Source organism: Lethenteron reissneri, chromosome 2, assembly GCF_015708825.2.
Source record: "Lethenteron reissneri isolate LAM-NWPU_2019-01 chromosome 2, ASM1570882v1, whole genome shotgun sequence".
Taxonomy (NCBI): domain Eukaryota; kingdom Metazoa; phylum Chordata; class Hyperoartia; order Petromyzontiformes; family Petromyzontidae; genus Lethenteron; species Lethenteron reissneri.
Genome location: NC_083780.1, coordinates 14724480 through 14743835, shown reverse-complemented (window position 1 = coordinate 14743835; position 19356 = coordinate 14724480). Strand labels below are relative to the sequence as shown.

Genomic DNA, 19356 nt, shown 5'->3' with positions numbered 1-19356 from the left:
CGTATAAGAGCACATTTTGGGTTGATATAGAATAGCCGAATATACGGGGAATCGCACAAATCGAACCGGATTGAAGAGAGGGAAACCTGTCATGAGTTTATACACGTCGGTGGACATCAGAGCACCTCGAGAAAACTCGCACATGCTAGGGAGGAACATTCAATGCCATACAGATGGAACAGATGGAGATGAGTCCCCATTTTGCTGTACCGCGTTCTCTTGGCAAGGCATGGTATAACATCAAGACACCCAATTGCAACATCACATCGAATTGCTGTAAGGATGGGCGGGGGGAAATGTGACATGTTACATCCCTAATTGTGCTCATATCCCTGCTCAACCAAGGTGAAGGATTCACAGGTCAGCCTCTAGGTCACAGAGAGGTCAAACATTGGCGGTGCAGGTAAAAAATGGAGCCCTTATCCCTGGCAGACTCGAATGATCACAACATGCATGCACTGAAAATAGAACAAGCACATATTCAGGAACACATTTCTTTTGCAATACGATTAAAACGACGTACACGACCTTACGCATGCGCACGTGCGACGCGCACACACCCCGTCGCACCTCCTCTCTCTTACCTGATTGCCCAGCAGGGTGGCGAGGCACTTGAGGTGGGCACGGTCCTCCGTCATCCGCAGCACGCAGAACTGGGCATGGGGGGCAAAAGGTACCGAATGTTACGGATAGGTGTGTGTGTGTGATACTGGCACCAACTGTGTTGACAAGACAGTTACAGAAATGTGAGTTGTACCACCTGCATATGCAATTGATATCAGTCAAAAAAGAATTACATTGTGGTAAAATGTAGCACCTTCTAATGCCCGAGTCACGTGATAAAATTTACATACACCATACGTGAATTGAAAATAAATCCGCTGGTACACGCACGAATCATTCATACAAAAATGTATTTAAATTGACGAATCGATGCGTCGTTATACGCTTAATTGGATATGCGGGTAAATAGTTCACATTTAATGTGTAATTGTATTGAGGGAAGTGTGTGTCGTTGTTTTGCTGTGGTCTGGGACTCCTTTTGCTGTTGTTTTGCTGCCTTGCCCAAGCTTGGAAATTGGTGTAATAATGCAATTTTAACTTATATACTTTATCTATTTTGTAAAAGAAAATGTTCTACGTGACTTCACCGAAAGACCCAAAGATTATTTGATGTATTTATTCTTAGTGATTTGCTTACTTTCCTATACTTTGTATTCCTATCATGCTTTGTACGATTTGTTGTTGTAACTTTCTGAACCGCCCCGGCTGAACATCTGCGAGAAACAAAAAAGCTTCATAGGCTCATCAGATTTCTCCAGGATAAATAAAGATTCTGATTCATCGAGAGCCGGCAACGTGCACAAGTGAAGCTGGCAGATGGGGCAGGGCAGCCTTGCCTGGCTGTGACTGTCCCAGCACAGGTGAGCGGCGAGCTGCAGCCCGGCCGTGCTGCTGTGGCACAGGCGCAGCAGGTGGCGCGGCCCTGGAGAGTTGCGCACGTCGGGAACTCGTGGCACCAGCTCACTCAGATTGCACTCCAACTGGCACACCTGATCCTGTTGGCACACGGAGACGCGTGGAGGCACAGACCTAAGACGCCCGCCCAGTCACACGCAGACGCTCGGAGGCACAGGCCTAAGACGCCCGCCCAGTCACACGGAGACGCGTGGAGGCACAGGCCTAAGACGCCCGCCCAGTCACACGGAGACGCTCGAAGGCACAGGCCTAAGACGCCTGCCCAGTCACACGGAGACGCTCGGAGGCACAGGCCTAAGACGCCCGCCCAGTCACATGCAGACGCTTGTAGGCACAGACCTAAGACGCCCGCCCAGTCACACGGAGACGCTCGGAGGCACAGGCCTAAGACGCCCGCCCAGTCACATGCAGACGCTTGTAGGCACAGACCTAAGACGCCCGCCCAGTCACACGGAGAAGCATGGGGAACAGACCACCCACTTACACCCTTTTAAAAGAAACCTAGAAATAAAATGATTGCCAGTTACTCTTTTGACAGTTTCAAGCAGCGCTTAATTAAACGCATGCGACGCAAAACAGAGACACGCACGCAACATTTGAAATACGCTAACAACTGGTTCTACTAACAGAGAAGGAAACAGACAGAGATACGGACTTGTGAAGAGTGCAAGAGAAAGTGCTGTTCGCGAGCACTTATGAAGGTCGGCACGGCAAACGAGGGGGTGGGTGGCCAGCACCACGCTCGACCGCCTTTGTCTCCCCAATGGCAATGTTTACACATCGCACCAAGTACTCATGATGGCGAGTCGACCTAGGGAAGGCCCAGAACCGGTTCAAATAATCGTTACTGGCGTTGGTGGCTGTAAGCTGGATATCGAACTCGAGTCGCCGGGTTCGTAGCGCAGCGCGCTAATCGCTCAATACCACCGAGACCAATACCGATACCCGCCATTCGCCACTAAGTGACAGTGACGTCACCACGGAGACACACACAAACACACCTTGATGGACCAAACACGCAGTTTGTTGTCTTGACAGAGAGCAAAGAGGGACACGTCCTCGTTCCAGACGTGAGCCGCCATGGACACGGGCATGTGTGCCGGGGTCTGGTCACCACGTCTGTCGGAACAAAGACGAACCACACCACCTTTAGTTACCCATTTAAAGCCGAGTCTAAATTAAGTAGTCCCAGGCAAGGTTCCGATACCAAGTGCAAACGGTGTCGTTCATCGCGAGCAAGAATCAAATCCACGCTGTTGGGATTCATGCCGGGCGCATAAATCACCACACGACTAATCCCCACAACGCTTTAAGTACGGCACAGTAAGCAGTTGAGGGGGGCAATGGTGGAGGCAGCGCCATAAACTTGGCCGCTTGTCTTTATAAGCCAGCCAATTGGAGATAGCGTAGCACATCGGAAGGTAGTGCAGCCAACACAATGCACGTCTGGCCACCTTTGCCTCACCATTGATAATGCACGTGACCTCACAGCTCCCGGTGTTTCTTTAAGATACAATCAACTTAAGCAAGGCCGAGGTTAGACTCGAGATTCCATTTCCCATTTGTCAAGTGCATTACGGTCATGAGATGAACTACAGTAACCAAGATTGCCGGAGACAGTGCTAACCAATACGCCGCCACTGCACGGATAGACAACATGTACACGTGCATAGATACACGAGGAACCTGGTTTTGTCTGCGAGTGTGCAAGCATATTTATTTGCAGGTGTGCACGCATAAGCACACAGCTGTGCATGTGAGTTTCGGTGTACGCACATGACTGAAGGCACCCAGCCGGTCAGCCTCTGCACCATGGAGCTCTGCTTCAACTCAATGGAGGTACCCACGCCTGTAGCACGTGCACCCACGACACACACAGACACATGCAAAGACACATTTAAAGACACACACTTAGTAGGAATGACACTGGACAAATTAAGGGTGAGGTAGTCGACAACACATGACCCAGCCTCACACACAAAGAATGTCTCAGCACTTTCTGTACTTGGACGTGTACTAAATATTTAATTGTATGCACCACTGCGGGATGAGGGCCTCCCCATGCCTTGCGGGTCATGGGGGATTTCTGACCGTACTTCACGATGCTGCCAGTGAAGGTGGAGTTGACAGACATTGGAGCAGTGTTCAAAAATGGACTTTGCCGCACCGCATGCCGCTGTCAAACTCGTAGCACAACCCCGCTGCTGTATATGACAACTTGGTAAGGACGATGATTGCCCATTCAAGCACTAGGCAGGCCAAAATCTGCTTAGCTTCCCAGATCTGACAATATTGAGCGCATTCCGGGTGATTTGGTTCCCGCACAGAGTCGGGCGTATGCAAGTGAGCGTGCAGGCAGGGATACGAGAGTGCTGCAGGCGTGACCCTCACCCGGCGCGTTGGGGGGCGGCAGCGTCACCACCACGATGCCACCGCTCGGCGAGGCGAAGGCAAACTGGGCTTCGTCGCGCCAGTTCACCCACGCGCAGCTTCCGGCGCCGGCTCCACGCGGTGCCACCCCAGTGGGGACCCCAAACACGAAGCAGCTGTCAGGGGTCGTCAGTGAAAACCGCCCTACGTCCGACAGCACCGAGCGGGCGTGACGGTCGGACGAGAACTCCTGGGACGAGAATTCCTGGTTACCAGGGTTGGAAGATCGACGGTCGTGTTTAGTGAAAAGTTTTGTTTGCACAAGGAGACTTATTCTGAACAAATGCTTAATTCATAAGAATACGAACAATGCGTATTTTGAAATAACCTGATAGAAACGCAAAACAGCATTCTTCCTAATAAGTTTAAATGGACGACTGGATTCACTGTTCGGTCAGCATGATAGTCAGCATGATCGTAGGTGCTCTTGAATTATATCTCAGTTTACATTGTGTGTAAAATGTCACCAATTCTTTTTCAGCATTCTTTTCACGTTGGTTTCCTTCTGTCGAGTATTTTGCTCTTATTCTGTAAGGTCTCCTTAAACAAAATTAGGACCTTTACTTTTAAAAAGCCCGTACCTCCGATGACCACAGCAGGCTATGTAAGATGCGAACGAAGTTCCACATACGTACACACACTTGCTTTAAATCAAGGACTGACAATAGGAATAGCCAGGCATAAAAACACCTTTCTTTGACATAATCTTTCAGACTTTACCCAACAAAATCTGTCTCCGTTTCCACCCTGAACGTCTCCCACCGTAAACCAGGGGCCACTCACTCAACCCTAGAAAAAACTCAGAGCGCGAGGAGTCACTCACAGGCGTGAGCGCCGCATCGGGGTGAGCGAGCAGCAGGCGGTGGGCGCTGATCGACGTGAGCAGCAGCAGCGTGAGGTGCCCCTGTGGGTTCTCGTGCACGTGAACTCCACCAGGAACCGGCCCGAACCCGGGGCCGCCGCCAAAGCGGATGCGCAAGAAGCTGCCGGAGAGGCGGCCATCGAGCCAGTGCTCCTGCAGGTGCAGCACGTCCTTGCTGACCCACCTGGTGAGAGGTTTACGGAAGTTGGCAGGGGCGGTGGGGAATGCGGGAGATTGTCGTATTGGCACTTCACCACCGCCCTCCTGCTGTGAAGGTTTCCTGGCTTAGTTGGGAAGTTGAGTTGGTGGTCTGGGATGTGTAGTCGACCTAATGGACTCATTTCTTTTTTGCGATAACTTTCTTCTTGTTTGTACTTTTTGTTTTGGTGCCATTTCATACAATTGTTTATTCATATTTTTGCTTGATAGTAGGGGTTTCATTTCCTTGGTAGTGGCTCTATATGGGATTTGGTCCATGAGTATAATTAATGTACAGCGTTGTGGCACGAGTTACACGATATAAAATGAAAGTATATAAAGCGTCATGAGGCTCAGGTCAGACAAGTGAAGGGTATGACAGGACAAGGAGGCTCCCAAGTTCAAATGCTATTAAATTTGCATTGTTTTAGAAAAAACCCGAGTTTTCTTTATTTTCTGTCATTCAACTTGGTAACAATTATGCTTCATATAGCAGGGGTACAGACCAGTGTATAAAGCGGTTTCTCGTCGAGGATTGAAGTTTGGCGCTCTCCTCGTAGCAGAAGCCGCCTGCCCAATCCTGATACCCTGCCCCTCCTGGGAGAGGTGGCAAGCCTGCATTGACACGCAGAAATCACGCACGCACGCACGCATGAAAAACAAGCAGACAATCCCCACGTTGTTAGGCATTATTGAGCAGCCTGAATTTCCGAATCGTGATTTACGTTTTCATGAAATATGGGGCAAAGTTGAAAGCATCCGCCTGAACTGAACGCGTTCAAGTTTCCAGCAATGCGGCGACCGATTGAGATTCTGTTATTAAAAAAAACACAAACATGCATTTATTTCTATTATTATTTAAAAAATGTTATTCTTATTATTTTTTTACCTACGTGACTTTACCGAAACAACCTAAGATTATGAATCCTTGCAGTCACGAAAGCTTCAAATCTAGAATGCATTACAAGGCTTGAGCTTCATCACTTTTATTTAGGTTCAACTTGAGATGACATTTTCCGCTTGAAATGTGATATTTTAAATAAAACACGAGAAAATCGTGCACGCCACTTCTAAATGATGGTGCCACCGTGCTCGTGCGCGCATAGGGAGGTTCTCATCTCAACTGGCGCGCTTTAATTAGTTGTTGAAGTTCCACGTTCCATCGACAGGACAATCTCTGTTGAAGCCAAGTGGTCCGGTTAACTGTGTCGGTGCTCGTCTTACAGAGCACGGCGATGACGGACAGAGTGGTTAAATAAACCCTGGCGAGACGGACTGAAACTTGCACTGTCACTTATTTGAGGAGTGCTGCATCACATCACGCACTGCGCTGTGAACCCGGCCACCAGAGTTTGATTCCCGGTCAAAGCGAACGGCGATAACGACAAAAGTGAAGCGATCGGGGGTCCCTCCGTCAGCGTGTTCACGTTCCGTCACGCCACCACGGCCCCACGCAACGCGGCAATGCTTTCATCTAGCAGTGGATTTGACAAGTAACTTGGAGAACACTGCTGTTAAATCAAACGAGTCAGTTCCCAGACTGAAAGTGTACATTTGTGAAGTGTGCACAACACGTGTAACGAAATATACTGTACACACACACACGTGTGTAAAGTCGCACTTGATAACCAGCTCAATGCAACTTTGTAATGTGTACCCCGTTATCCACTGCTGGATAAAGGCATCGCTACAACTTTCGGCCGTGAAATGGGACGGTAGCTGCATGTGGGAATGGAACTTGGGCTCACTGAGGTTCGTAGCGTAGCGTGCTGTGCACTGCACCACCACCACCCCCTTAATCAGACACAAGGCCAGTCAATTATTAGAGTTCTGGTAAAATATGTCACGCTTTGGTTGAAAACAAACGCAACACGTGCCACGTTTTTAATTCAAATAACGCCAGAAAAATCACAACCCGCAGCTCGGAGACACCCACGTCTCGGCTAGCGGCGCGGCCGGGCCAGCCCCGCGCCGTCCGGGACAGGAATCAACTAGGCAAGCGGCTAGGGCCCGTGTGCCGGCGCGGCCTACCCAGCTCCACGCGGATCTCGGGCCCCGCCGCGGCCTCCCGTCCCCGCCCGAAGGCCGCCGCCTCTCGGTAGCAGCGCTCCGACGCCGCGGAGGACATCGCCGCCGCCGCCGCAGCCGCCGTTGCCATAACGCGGAGTTGGGAGGAGCGAGCAGCGCGCCGCGGACTTTCCCGCGCTTAGTTGAAGGGCGGCCTCAGCTGCTGCTGCTGCAGCGGCGACAGCGATTCCCTCGATGCACGGATTCTCTCGCGCGTCGATTCCAAACACGGTTTCGATTCCTTTCACAGAATGAGAGCCACAATTAAGGTTTGATTGGTGTCAGAGATTGTCACCTGGGGCTCCGCCCACTCTCACCTGGGTCACCGCCCACTACTCACCTGGGGCTCCGCCCACTCTCACCTGGGGCACCGCCCACTCTCACCTGGGGCTCCGCCCACTCTCACCTGGGGCACCGCCCACTCTCACCTGGGGCACCGCCCACTCTCACCTGGGGCTCCGCCCACTCTCACCTGGGGCTCCGCCCACTCTCACCTGTGTCTCAGCTTCCGAGGGATTCTTCATCTCCTTGTTGAGGAGTTGCGCGGTGCGCTCCGAGTGATGCTCTCACCCAACCGCTACATTCCCCGGCTGTTCAACAAACTTAATCACCGTCCGCTCACATCGGGCCCCGGGCGGCAAAGAGCTGCAGATTTAGTCTGTTGGCCTTTTGGGGGAAGGGCTAAATGTATGCTCTTGATGCCGACCCATTGTGACGTCTATCCCAATGTTTGGCTAATGTATTTTGCGAATATGAATATATACACACGAATGTGTATATGTATATACAGGATATGTGTGCGGTGTATAGACGCGTGTGAAGTGGGCTGGAGGAGGGGAAGGTCTAAAACAGCCCAATTCGATTGGAATAAAGCCGACGTGAAATCGCCGCACAGAAAAAGCCACATGATGTCCACAAGCAAAGATAAAGATTTCCCGTGCAGCCTTGACAGACTGTTGGGGCAAGTGCTGTTAGCGAGTAGAGGCCTGCACAGCCCACGAAGGGTTCGGTTAGCAGCACCACGCCCGGCCGCCTTTGTCTCCCCAGTGGCGATGTTTACACACCGCACCAGGCACTTAAGACAGATCATCATCGCTGGTGTTGGCCGTGAGCGTGGCGAGATGTTAACCACGTCGCCGGGTATGCAGGAGGTCGCGGGTTCGATCCCAACTCTGACGCTTGCTGTATATTTGGAGTTTGTGTTTCTCTCCCCCCCCCCCCCCTCTACATTTAGAAACGTGCGTTTAGAGCGATTTGGTCGTTCTAAATTTCCACGCGATCAGCCACTTCGTTGAGCTATCATTTGTGGCCAGGTCGCCTCTGAAACAGAGCTATACTGTATAGCCCAGTGGGCCTTATCCCGTAAAATTAAATAAAAACATTGTTCAGTGTAAAGCTTCTTATTAAAACAGCGCCGAACCGCTGTCTCGTGACCCGGTGAACCACGTGCCAGCGTACGACAAGTCCCGCGGGCTCCTTCGCTGCGTGACCCACCAACCCGCCACGCCGGTCGCTGGCCTCCTCCTCCAGACACTTGCCCGGCAAGCCCAGCCACACACGTCGCACACATTTTATTGTTTTGCCCCCCCCCCCATCGCCCCCGCCGCCCCCAGCATGCAGCGAGCGGGTGACAGCACCTCGGCAATGGGATGGCCGTGGCGTGTTGAATGTGTCGCCGTGGCGTGGGGCCCGCCGTGCGTGTGGGCCGCAGAAAGGCGGGCGGGCGGGCTGGGTGTCGTGCCGTCCAAGTCCGGGGTTGCTGCAATAAGAGAGCGCGACTGTGTGTGGGTCATTGGGCCGGTTCGTGGAGGAAGTGACACGCGAGGCTCAACACTTGTGGGTTTGTTACGCACGACAGGGCGGGTGCAACAAACGGCGCCGTCTGTGTGTTCACGAGCACGGCCCCGCGGGCCGCCACTGCCAACTCTGTCCCCAGTTGGTCACCCAGCACCGCCGCCAATGACAGAGCACAAAGCCTTCCTGCGGCTGAACACATTTATAGTTACCGTGCAGAGTCACCACGGCAAAGGGTTGTCACTCGAAACGCCAGCCTATTGCAGCGTTCTCTATAAATGGTACAAAGGCAGTGTTAATCATGAAGCGAAGTGAGATTTTTTTTTCATATGATGTAATCAAATTATTAATTTCACGTTGCATAGTTCATGCAAACTGCAGATCACAATCGCTGAGTAAGAACCGCACACCAATGCTGGAAGTCTGCCAGGTGGAGAGGCAGCGCCAACGATTGCTCTGCAATTCTCTAAGTGTTAAGATGCTCTCAGTCAATTACAGGTCGTGAGTATTTAATATTTGCCTATTTGTACCCCACTGCCAACGCATTTCTAGTGTTTTTTATCCTAATTAATTTGCGTGTACATATATGCTTCACCGGTTCGCCCAACATGTGTGTGCGTATGTTAAACTTCTTTCGCACCGTACGTAGCCAAGCGCGCTAATGGGAGGTGCGGGGGGAAGAACACAAGAAGCACTAAGACATAAATCAGTTTTCACTCTCGACAAATGCGCGGTGATCAGTGCACGTGGTGCGCTGTAATTGTCTCTACTTGCCACACTCACCTGCACCACGCACCTGCACCACTCACCTGCACCTCTCACCTGCACCACCCACCTGCACCACTCACCTGCACCACTCACCTGCACCTCTCACCTGCACCACTCACCTGCACCACTCACCTGCACCACTCACCTGCACCTCTCACCTGCACCACTCACCTGCACCACTCACCTGCACCTCTCACCTGCACCACTCACCTGCACCACTCACCTGCACAGTATTTGTGGACGTGTGCTTGGAGTGGTGGTGCAGTGGTCGGCGCTACGAACCCGAGGACCCAGGTTCGATTCCCGCTCACGGCCATCAACACCAGTGACGATTATCTGAACCGGTCCTGGACGTCCCCGAGGTCGACTCAGCCTCAAATGAGTACCTGGTGCGGTGTGTAAACATCGCCACTGGGGGAGACAAAGGCGGTCGGGCGTGGTGCTGGCCACCCACCCCCTCGTGTGCCGTGCCGGCCTTCATAGGTGCTCGCTAACAGCACTTGCCCCAACAGCCTGTTACAGGCTATCCTGGAGATCTTTGTCTTTGTTGCAGCCTTTCCACGTCGTGGCCGCCGTTTCACCATACTTCACCACACGCGCAGTGCGGTTTCGTAATCGCCGGACGTCGCAACCAGCACGGTACGACGACTCCTGCTGCAGCTGCCTGCGCTCTGCCGGCAACGTGCAGCAGGCAGGCTGCCTGCTGCTGCTGCTGCCCGCGTCAAGCTCCCGATCAGAGGCTCGGTTGTCGACGCCTGGAGGCGACAAGGGTGTGAACACGTGAGTTCTGCTCGTAATGCGTGTGTCGCTGCACTGCAAGGCGTGGTGGGTTCGCGACGCCGGGCGGCACGCTGCACTGAGCAACACCGGAAGGCGCGCTGATGAGAGCGCGGATTAGGAGTGGGGGAGTCGGTGGGGTGGGCAGCGACTTGGTTGATAGCCGCTCGGTTTCAAAATCCTCTACTTACGGGGAAAAAAAATAAAACCAACTCGTAAACAAAACACGACGTGTTCGGCCAGCCGCCCATGTTGACAGCATGGCAGCGTTTGGCGGTGAGAAGCCGTAACTCTAAACGTCTCACGTCGAGTGTGAGTCGTGTTGTCCACAGTTAAACACATTCATGCGGAGGGAGCTGGTAGGAACGTTGGGTTGCTCGGTCAATGGCCAGGGTCAACGGCGGCGTGGTGTATTCCGCAAATATGACCGACTGTGAGGGCAGGCACAAGCCGGCGTGAGTAGGTTAAACATTGAGTTTTATAAGGGCACCACGGGGTGACCAGCCCCTCCCCACCCTCCCCTCTCCACCCAGCCCCACCCCTCCCATTTTTGGATTCATGACGGACGGACGGACACAATAATCCCCTGTGGGCTGTGTAACCAGGAGGTTCCTACCAGTATCAAACATCTACGTATGGACTCCAAAGTCTCCAAAATTCCATACTAGTCCGAGTCTGACTTCAAATATGCAGGTATTGATTACAAAGTCCATACTAGACCGAGTCTGAATTCAAATACCACATTTATGGGGCGTTTAAATCCCCACACACTAACCACATTGATATGTTCTTAGCTTCACGCCATCGGTTATTTGGTCGTGGAAGCATCTGGTTCTCGCAATCGTTTGTCATCCACTCGAAGGTTGTATTCTCTTGATTCACATTCATGGCTCTAACGCCTGGCAATTGGCGTAATACTGCGTCCAACTAGCACCGTGTTTTAACGATTCACCTCTAATGACGTGTGCCTACGTACACCGTACGATGGGTTTCTGTGTGAGTCTATGAGTCTCTGTGTGAATCTATGGGTCTCTGTGTGAGTCTATGGGTCTCTGTGTGAGTCTATGGGTCTCTGTGTGAGTCTATGAGTCTCTGTGTGAATCTATGGGTCTCTGTGTGAATCTATGGGTCTCTGTGTGAGTCTATGGGTCTCTGTGTGAGTCTATGGGTCTCTGTGTGAGTCTATGGGTCTCTGTGTGAGTCGATGGGTCTCTGTGTGAATCTATGGGTCTGTGTGTGAGTCTATGGGTCTCTGTGTGAGTCGATGGGTCTCTGTGTGAATCTATGGGTCTGTGTGTGAGTCTATGAGTCTCTGTGTGGGTCTATGAGTCTATGTGTGAGTCTATGGGTCTCTGTGTGAGTCGATGGGTCTGTGTGTGAGTCTATGGGTCTCTGTTGTGAGTCTATGTATGTACGTTGAACTTCTTTCGCGTACACGTGTGTATGTCTGTGTGTGTGTCTGTGTGGGGAGCGGTAGTGTCGCGGTTAGCGCGCTGTGCTACACACCTGGCGACCCGGATTCGATTCCCGCTCACGGCCAACATCAGTGACGATTATCTGAACCGGCCCTGGGCCTCCACTAGGTCGACTCAGCCTCAAATGAGTACCTGGTGTGATGTGTAAACATCGTCATTAGGGAGACAAAGGCGGCCGGGCGTGGTGTTGGCCACCCACCCCCTCGTGTGCCGTGCCGGCCTTCATAGGTGCTCGCTAACAGCACTTGCCCCTACAGTCTGTTAAGGCTATACGGGGGATCTTTGTGTGCCTGTGTGTGTCTGTGTGTGTGTGTACCCTCTTGAACGGCTCTGCTCAATATCATCGCCACTGCCCCTCCCCGTGTCAACCGGCTCGAGGCGGCGCTGCCGCGCGCTGCGTGACGCCACTGAGGGGGGGGCGCGTGGGGGGGGGGCGTGCCCGTGCCAGGAGTCTCAATGGGACTCTTTGACGACTTCTCGATTTGGGGCTTCAGGTTCCCGTTGAGAGGGAGGCCGAAACAACCCCAAAGCCGCGTACGCGCGCGCTGCGGCTAATGAGCAATTAGCCTCGGCCGGGTTGTGGAAGGAACTCGCCGTTTGTGACTTTTACGCATTTGCTTTCTGAAAGCGGCGTGCCGGCGGGTAAGGAAGGACCCCCCCCCCTCCCTCCTCTCGCTCCGTAACAGAGGGGTCGGTTCTGCATGAGCTGTGGCCGCGGCGTGGCTCCGTGTGACGACGGTCTCAGTTGCCGCTGCGACAACCGCGAACTGACGACGCGCGCGTGGGAGATCTCGAGGGGGAGAGAGCGAGAGGTGGGGGAGGAGAGGTGGACTCGAGGTGACCTATTGTATCGTCAGAGTGGATGGAGCAGGCGGCGAGCGAGAGAAAGACGGCCCACGAGAGGGACAGCGGAGCGCTGGAGATCGTCGCAAGCTCTCTTTAGACCGCGAACCCAACAGCCCCGCGGGATATTTTTTTCTGACTTTCTTGATCGGTGGAGTGGTGCCCCCAGCGCCTGTTTGCTGCCGCTGTTTGCAAGAACTTCCTCACCCGAGAGCCACCGCGAACACGCAGAGAGGGGAGACACACGCAGGTACGTACGCCTACGTGAACGCCTCCCGGGAGGTAGCGCTCCTCAGGTGAAGAACAGGGCTGTCTTTCCGACAGACCTGTTCTTCACCTGAGGACGGCTGCTTGCGTTGTGGCCGAAACGTCGTGAGAATTGCATTTTATGATGTTTTATTTTTATTATTTTATTATTTCCCTTCTACGTGACTTTACCGAAAGAACCAAGAAGATGAATCCCTGCAGCCACGAAAGCTTTACATCGAAACATCGTAACCCACACACACACTGGGCTCTACTGATGAGATCCAGCAACATCGTAAGTGGTCCACAGTTTGTTTCAGCAAATGCGGTTAGAAAGGCCCGAGGCCGATAGACTCGACAATGAGACACCGTCACGTGGTGGACGAGCACTAGATGTGTTTATTTTCTGTAGCCTGCGGTGATGATGGTGGGTGGCGGTGGCGCAGCAGTTAGCGCACGACACTACGCTGCCACCTGAGTTAGATTCCTGGCCACGGCTCTCATCGGTGGCGAGTGGTGGATATCTGAAACAGTCCCCCCCCCTCGTACCCCCATTTCACTAACCCCGTACTGAGCAGTGTGGTGCTCATATGGATGTTGAACTTCTTTCGCACCGTACGGAACCAACCGTGCTCATCGGAGATGCGGGGGGGGGGAGGACAACAACACTAAACACAAAAAAGAGTTCTAAAGAAATTAGTGTTCAACCGATATGACGAAGTGCGTAAGCTCCAGTGGCTTCCTAACATCGGAAGGAAGAGCGTTCCAGACGGCCGCAGAAGCGCATCTGAAAGCGCGCGGCGACGCAGTGACCGCCGTCTTTGCCCGATGGGTGGCAGATAAAAGCCGCCGCGGCGAGGACTTCGCGCGATGCTTTATCCCTCCTTGACGACATCAGCAGCGAGGTTTTTGTGATTCGTTTTGCGTCAAGCACTGTGTGTGTGTGTAATGAGCGCGAACCTTCGAACAACGAAATTCGTTCAGTAACCGGAATCGCCAACGCAGCTGGGCGAACAACGTGCGCTATGGATGTGAAGTTGGCTTCTCACGGCCAGAGGAAGCAACGCCGCTGTTGCGCCCGAACGATAACGCGACGTTCGGTTAGACGCGTTCGCCTCGCGCGTTGCGTGGGTGCGTTGCCAACTGGGCGATCTTATCGATTCGCGTGAACACCCTCCCTCCCTCTCTCTCGGCGACTTTCAGGAACCGAGGGGGGTATTCCCAACACACCCCACCCCCCCGATTGTGCAGATGCAGTAGAGGGATTCCAGCCACGGTACACAGTACACGCTGTGGAGTCCACGACGTTTGACGTCTTGGTCAATCGTCCAGCAGTGATTTGATTTCATTATTCGCACAGAAAAGACAAAGTGAAAACAAACATTGCAAATTAAAATAAGGTTAAAAAAATGTGTGCAGGTCAGGTCGGAAACCCAAGAGGGCTTCTATGAAAACCACACCAAAAAAATTACGATATAAACTCAGTGTTAAAAAACACACATGTTTGTTTTTGTGTGCTTGTGTGTGTGTGAGTGTGTGTGGGAGTGACAATTTCTGGGGTTTTAGAAAGCGACATCTAGCGACATACGGCGACCCTCTTTTAAGGCCCGTCTCTCCTTCAATGATCCTCCAATGATCTTTAAAGGCCCATCTCTCCTCCAAGGATCCTCTCAGGATTTGGCTCATTGGTGCCCTGTCGACACGCACACACACACACGCACGCACACGCACGCACAACCACACACGTACATACCACGCACGCACACACACACGTACACACACACGCACGCTCGCATTGGGTGGACGGACGCCGTTGCGTCTCGAGCCACTCAAACTCGCGTGTGTCCGGTAGTCGGCGTCGTAAACCCTCTTCACAATACAGCACAGCAACCCGAAGCGCGTTCACCGCCTGTCGTTGGTGAAAACCGTGAGCATCTTCACTTACAAGTGAGTTGCGCGCTAACGCGTTCGTTGTAACGGTGCTGAGAGAGCGGACCCCACGTTGCATCCCTTGCGCACTAATGCTTGTATCATGGCGCGCGGCGCTTTCAGACGCGCTTCTGCGGCCATCTGGAACGCTCTTCCTTCCGATATTAGGAAGCCATTGGGGGCTGTGCACTTTTAAATCATCATCTACATTGACAAACTAATTTATTTAGAACCTGCTTCTTGTTGTGGTCAGTTTGTTGTCCTTCCCCCCGCGCCTCCGATTAGCCACGATTGGCCTGGTACGCTGCGAACGAAGTTCAACGTACATCCGTACATTTTATAAATGGGGCCGATTATGACCGAGAAAACACGGCGCGTGGGCGTTCGCCGTAGCGGCGTTTAATGGGCGCTTGTTCAGAGCCGTGGCGCTGTTGACTTGTTGCAAAAAAATAAATTTCAGCGGCGTTACATTCCCGCTTGCGCAACTGCAGATGGGGTTTGGTCCAACGGTGACTCTGCCAAATTTCCGTCGCTGTAATTTGGGCCACTGAGCTGGGCCCTCCCTACCCCCACGCTCGCCCTCACGCGGCAAGGGAGCCGCCCGTGCACGACATGAGACTCGTCACGCACATGGCCCCAGCCTCATCCACGGTGTGCAAGCGACACCTCTGCAAATTCAATATGTGATTGAGAAATAGATTGGTCGATAGGGTATCTGCGTAATGTGATGTCTTGTGCGTGCTCCGAACACGACCCAACATTAAAAAAAATCATGTTCAAAAAGCGCCATGAGCACTTCCTGAAGAAGTGCATCGTGGTTTTCTTAAGAGTCGCGATTAAAGTGCCAATGCGACGAGGCTGACAGACGCAGCAGCAGTAATGCAGTGGTCGACAAACAGCGGACCGGTTTCGTTCTATGGACCAGGCGGTTTCTCGTCACTTACAGGTTTGAACATCAATGGTGCAGTGTCGCCACTTGGTAAGATGTCCCTAATTGCTGCCTCTGGGCCACCAACACGGCAGCCTTGCGTTGCCGGGACGCATTTAAAGTGAGAACGGTGCTGATAGACGACGCTCGGCCCACCGCCAGTGAGTCGTTGTTCACAGGACACGATCAGTACGGAATTCAGTCTGCCCTGAAACTTTGAATTGTTTGGCTTTGATGAAGCTGACAATGTGGTGGCAGTCTCATGACCCCGAGCTGCATTTTCTTCCGGTTGAACGAATAATAAGATCGCACTCATCACACACAAAGTGCTCGCCAAAGATGAACCACAATACCTCGCTGATCTCGTCAAGGATCATAAACCATCGCACGATGGTTTATGATCCGCGCGCTTTCAGATGCGCTTCTGCGGCCGTCTGGAACGCTCTTTCTTCCGATATTAGGAATCCATTGAGAGCTGTGCACTTTTAAATCATGATCTATATTGAAAACTAATTTATTTATAACTGCTTCTTGTGTGTAGTTTGTTGTCCTTCCCCCGCACCTCCAATCATCATAGGCTGGCTTACATATAGTGCTAAGGAAATTCAACATACATACACGTATATATCTCACAGAAGAGACATGGGGGTGGGGTATGGGGGGAGGGTAGTGGGGGTGACGTAGAACACAACGCAGACTTTACCATCGCTTGGTCCTTCGGTTCTGACAGAGCCTCCAGGAGGAGCTGTCGCAGTCCGGCTGCATGAAATTTGCTTCGATTTAAACGAAAGTAAACTTTTACAAATTCTACCAGTGAAGGCACACTGAGCTCTATAGTCCTTTTTCAGGAAGCGACTTGGCCACAAATGATAGCCCAACGAAGTGGCTTATCGCGTGTAAATGTATAGCCACCAAATACTCTAAACGCAAGTTAATTCTAAATGTGAAGGGTAAAATCCGGAGGACCCTGAGAAAAATTCCTCGCGACCACGTGGAGAGAGACACGCAAACTCCAAATATATACAAGCGTCAGGGTTGAAAACGAACCCACGACTTCTTGTATACCAGACGAGGTAGTTAGCATCTCGCCACCGCAGCGATTTGCGATTGGAAGCCCGGCTAACGACTGCCTGAGAGAAAGGCGGTGGAGGGCACATTTATTTTATGAATTGTTTGTTTTTAAACAAAGTTATTTGCTTCCTGTGATATCTATTGGATATACAAGAGTAAACAATGAACAGTGTGTTACGTGTCCGTCGAGTCTCTGGTAAGTGTGTGTTGCTCTGTAAGCCAGCTGTAAACGCGACACGTTGTTCACAAGTTCGTGTTCTGTGCTGTAAGGTTTGAATGTTTTGGCATTGCAGCTGTGTGGAGGAATGTTTTCATGACCGCAGCCAAACATGTGCCCCTTTGTGAGTCTATCTCGCGGCGTGAGAGCTAAAGGCGAGGTTCTGTTCGTCCTAACCCATATCTAGGCTCAGAATCGGTCCTGTCGGGGGTAGGATCAAAACCAGAGGCGTTTTTAATTAATAATCCTTACCCTCAACAGCTACTTAAAAAAAAAACCCATAACGAACCAAAACTGTCAGCACGCACCTTCACTCGAAGTTTGCTGGCGCGTGCGAAATTGCACGGCCCTCACTCCGCTGCTAAATCGTCGGTCGGTGTGAGCGTCGGGCACGCCGCACACACGGCAGTAACAGTGCGTGAGTTAAACTAACACTACGTCTATATATATTTTAGCAGGTAAGGCCCACTGGGCTATATAGCTCTTTTTCAGGGGTGACCTGGCCATCAAATGGTAGTTCAGCGAAGTGGCCTATCATTTCTCTGGGGGATCCCGGAGCAAACTTCCACGCGACCACGGTGAGAGTGAACACGCAAACTCCAAATACACAACAGGCATCAGGCTCCGGTTCGAACTAACTACCTCCTGCCTACCAGGCGAGGTAGTCAACATCTCGCCACCGTGGCGCCCCCAGGTGCTGCCTTACACCCGCGCCTGCTCTGTGTCCGTCGCAGCGCTGCACTCAGCGATGGATATCTGTGACCCTGGAGCCGGACTGCTCGCCACGACGTGCCCGAGCGTCGTCAACACCTCCTCCTCCTCCAAAATCTCCACCTCCGCCTCGTCGTCCCTGATGGCTGTGAGGGCCCCGCCGAGCCCGCCCCCCACCCCGCGAGGCGGCATCCTGCGCAAGCAGCGCGCCAGCCGCCACAAGACGCAGCCCATCACCTTCGAGGAGATCCTGGAGGCGGAGGACGAGGGCGCCTCGCCGCTGGACGAGGAGCGGGCCCACCGGTCCTTCATGAAGGTACGCGGTAACGTCGCGCCGACGTTGGCGCGTGGCCCTCATCCAGCAGCGGATTGGCAACGCGTCGGCTGTGTCCGCCACGGCATTCTTACATTGTATCGACTAAACGATGCAAGGTGCGCGATGATAATCACAAGATGCGACTCGTCTCCCTGTCTCCCTCTCCGCATGCGACGACGTAACGCACTCTCTGTCTCGCTCTCTCTCTCTCAATCTCTCTCCCCGCGACAGTCCCTGGAAAACCTGCGGCGCATCGCGACGTCTTCCACCAACGTCTCTGCGCTGGCGCACGTGGGGGGGCTGCAGGGCGGAGAGGCGTCCACGGAGGGGTGCGGGGGGAAGCCGATCCCCTGCACCGAGCTGTGATTGTTGGGGGCGAGGGGGGCAGGTGGGGGATGGCGGGCCACGCGGCTCCACAAAGCCCCACCCTCAGGCCATCGTGCACGCGGATGAATGATGATGAGGCTGTGACGTCACAGGCCTACCGGGCCAATCAAATCGACCTGCGGCTCCGGCGCTGCGTGAGGTGACGCTGTAAGGGCCGCTCCGTGACGCGTTCTTTACTCGGGGACCACCGCCGTCTCTCATTCACCACCGTCTCTCATTCACCACCGTCTCTCATTCGCCACCTCATTCACCACCATCTCTCATTCACCACCATCTCTCATTCACCACCATCTCTCATTCACCACCATCTCGCATTCACCGCCTCATTCACCACTATCTCTCATTCACCACCTCATTCACCACCATCTCTCATTCACCACCATCTCTCATTCATCACCGTCTCTCATTCACCACAGTATCTCATTCACCACCATCCCACATTCACCACCGTCTCTCATTCACCACCATCTCTCATTCACGACCTCATTCACCACCGTCTCTCATTCACCACCGTCTCTCATTCACCGCCTCATTCACCACCATCTCTCATTCACCACCGTCTCTCATTCACCACCATCCCACATTCACCACCATCTCTCATTCACGACCTCATTCACCACCGTCTCTCATTCACCACCATCTCTCATTAATCACAGTATCTCATTCACCACAGTATCTCATTCACCACCATCTCTCATTCACCACCATCTCTCATTAACCACAGTATCTCATTCACCACAGTATCTCATTCACCACCATCTCTCATTCACCACCATCTCTCATTCACCACCATCTCTCATTCACCACCATCTCTCATTAACCACCGTCTCGCATTCACCACCGTCTCTCATTCACGAC

The 19356-nt window shown here is 52.8% G+C and overlaps 2 protein-coding genes across 3 annotated transcripts in view; one reads left to right on the top strand and one right to left on the bottom strand.

Moving 5' to 3' along the window:
* NUP160 (nucleoporin 160) overlaps window positions 1-7275 on the bottom strand; it is a 35704-nt gene extending 28429 nt beyond the window's left edge. The window contains exons 1-8 of one of the 2 annotated variants that reach the window (XM_061549102.1): window positions 7001-7275; window positions 5476-5584; window positions 4733-4955; window positions 3871-4099; window positions 3256-3328; window positions 2481-2598; window positions 1401-1559; window positions 585-653 (exon numbers count right to left, since the gene is read on the bottom strand). In XM_061549102.1, coding sequence (XP_061405086.1) covers window positions 585-653; window positions 1401-1559; window positions 2481-2598; window positions 3256-3328; window positions 3871-4099; window positions 4733-4955; window positions 5476-5584; window positions 7001-7127 — 1107 coding nt within the window. In that variant the 5' untranslated portion in view covers window positions 7128-7275. Of the gene's footprint in view, window positions 1-584; window positions 654-1400; window positions 1560-2480; window positions 2599-3255; window positions 3329-3870; window positions 4115-4732; window positions 4956-5475; window positions 5585-7000 lie in introns of both variants that reach the window. The other variant, XM_061549094.1, reaches the window with a different exon arrangement.
* Window positions 7276-10230: 2955 nt separating this feature from the next.
* On the top strand, window positions 10231-18670 carry C2H11orf96 (chromosome 2 C11orf96 homolog). Its single transcript, XM_061549822.1, has 4 exons — window positions 10231-10378; window positions 12708-12943; window positions 17819-18111; window positions 18343-18670. The coding sequence occupies exons 3-4, from the start codon at window positions 17833-17835 to the stop codon at window positions 18475-18477; spliced, it is 414 nt and encodes a 137-aa protein (XP_061405806.1). The 5' UTR covers window positions 10231-10378; window positions 12708-12943; window positions 17819-17832; the 3' UTR covers window positions 18478-18670.
* The last annotated feature ends 686 nt before the right edge of the window (window positions 18671-19356 follow it).

Bases quoted from the DNA above. Each gene is read 5' to 3' on its own strand.
- C2H11orf96 (XM_061549822.1), top strand. From the start codon at position 17,833: ATGGATATCTGTGACCCTGGAGCCGGACTGCTCGCCACGACGTGCCCG. The intron at 18,112-18,342 runs GTACGCGGTAAC...TCCCCGCGACAG, and splicing joins CCCACCGGTCCTTCATGAAG to TCCCTGGAAAACCTGCGGCG.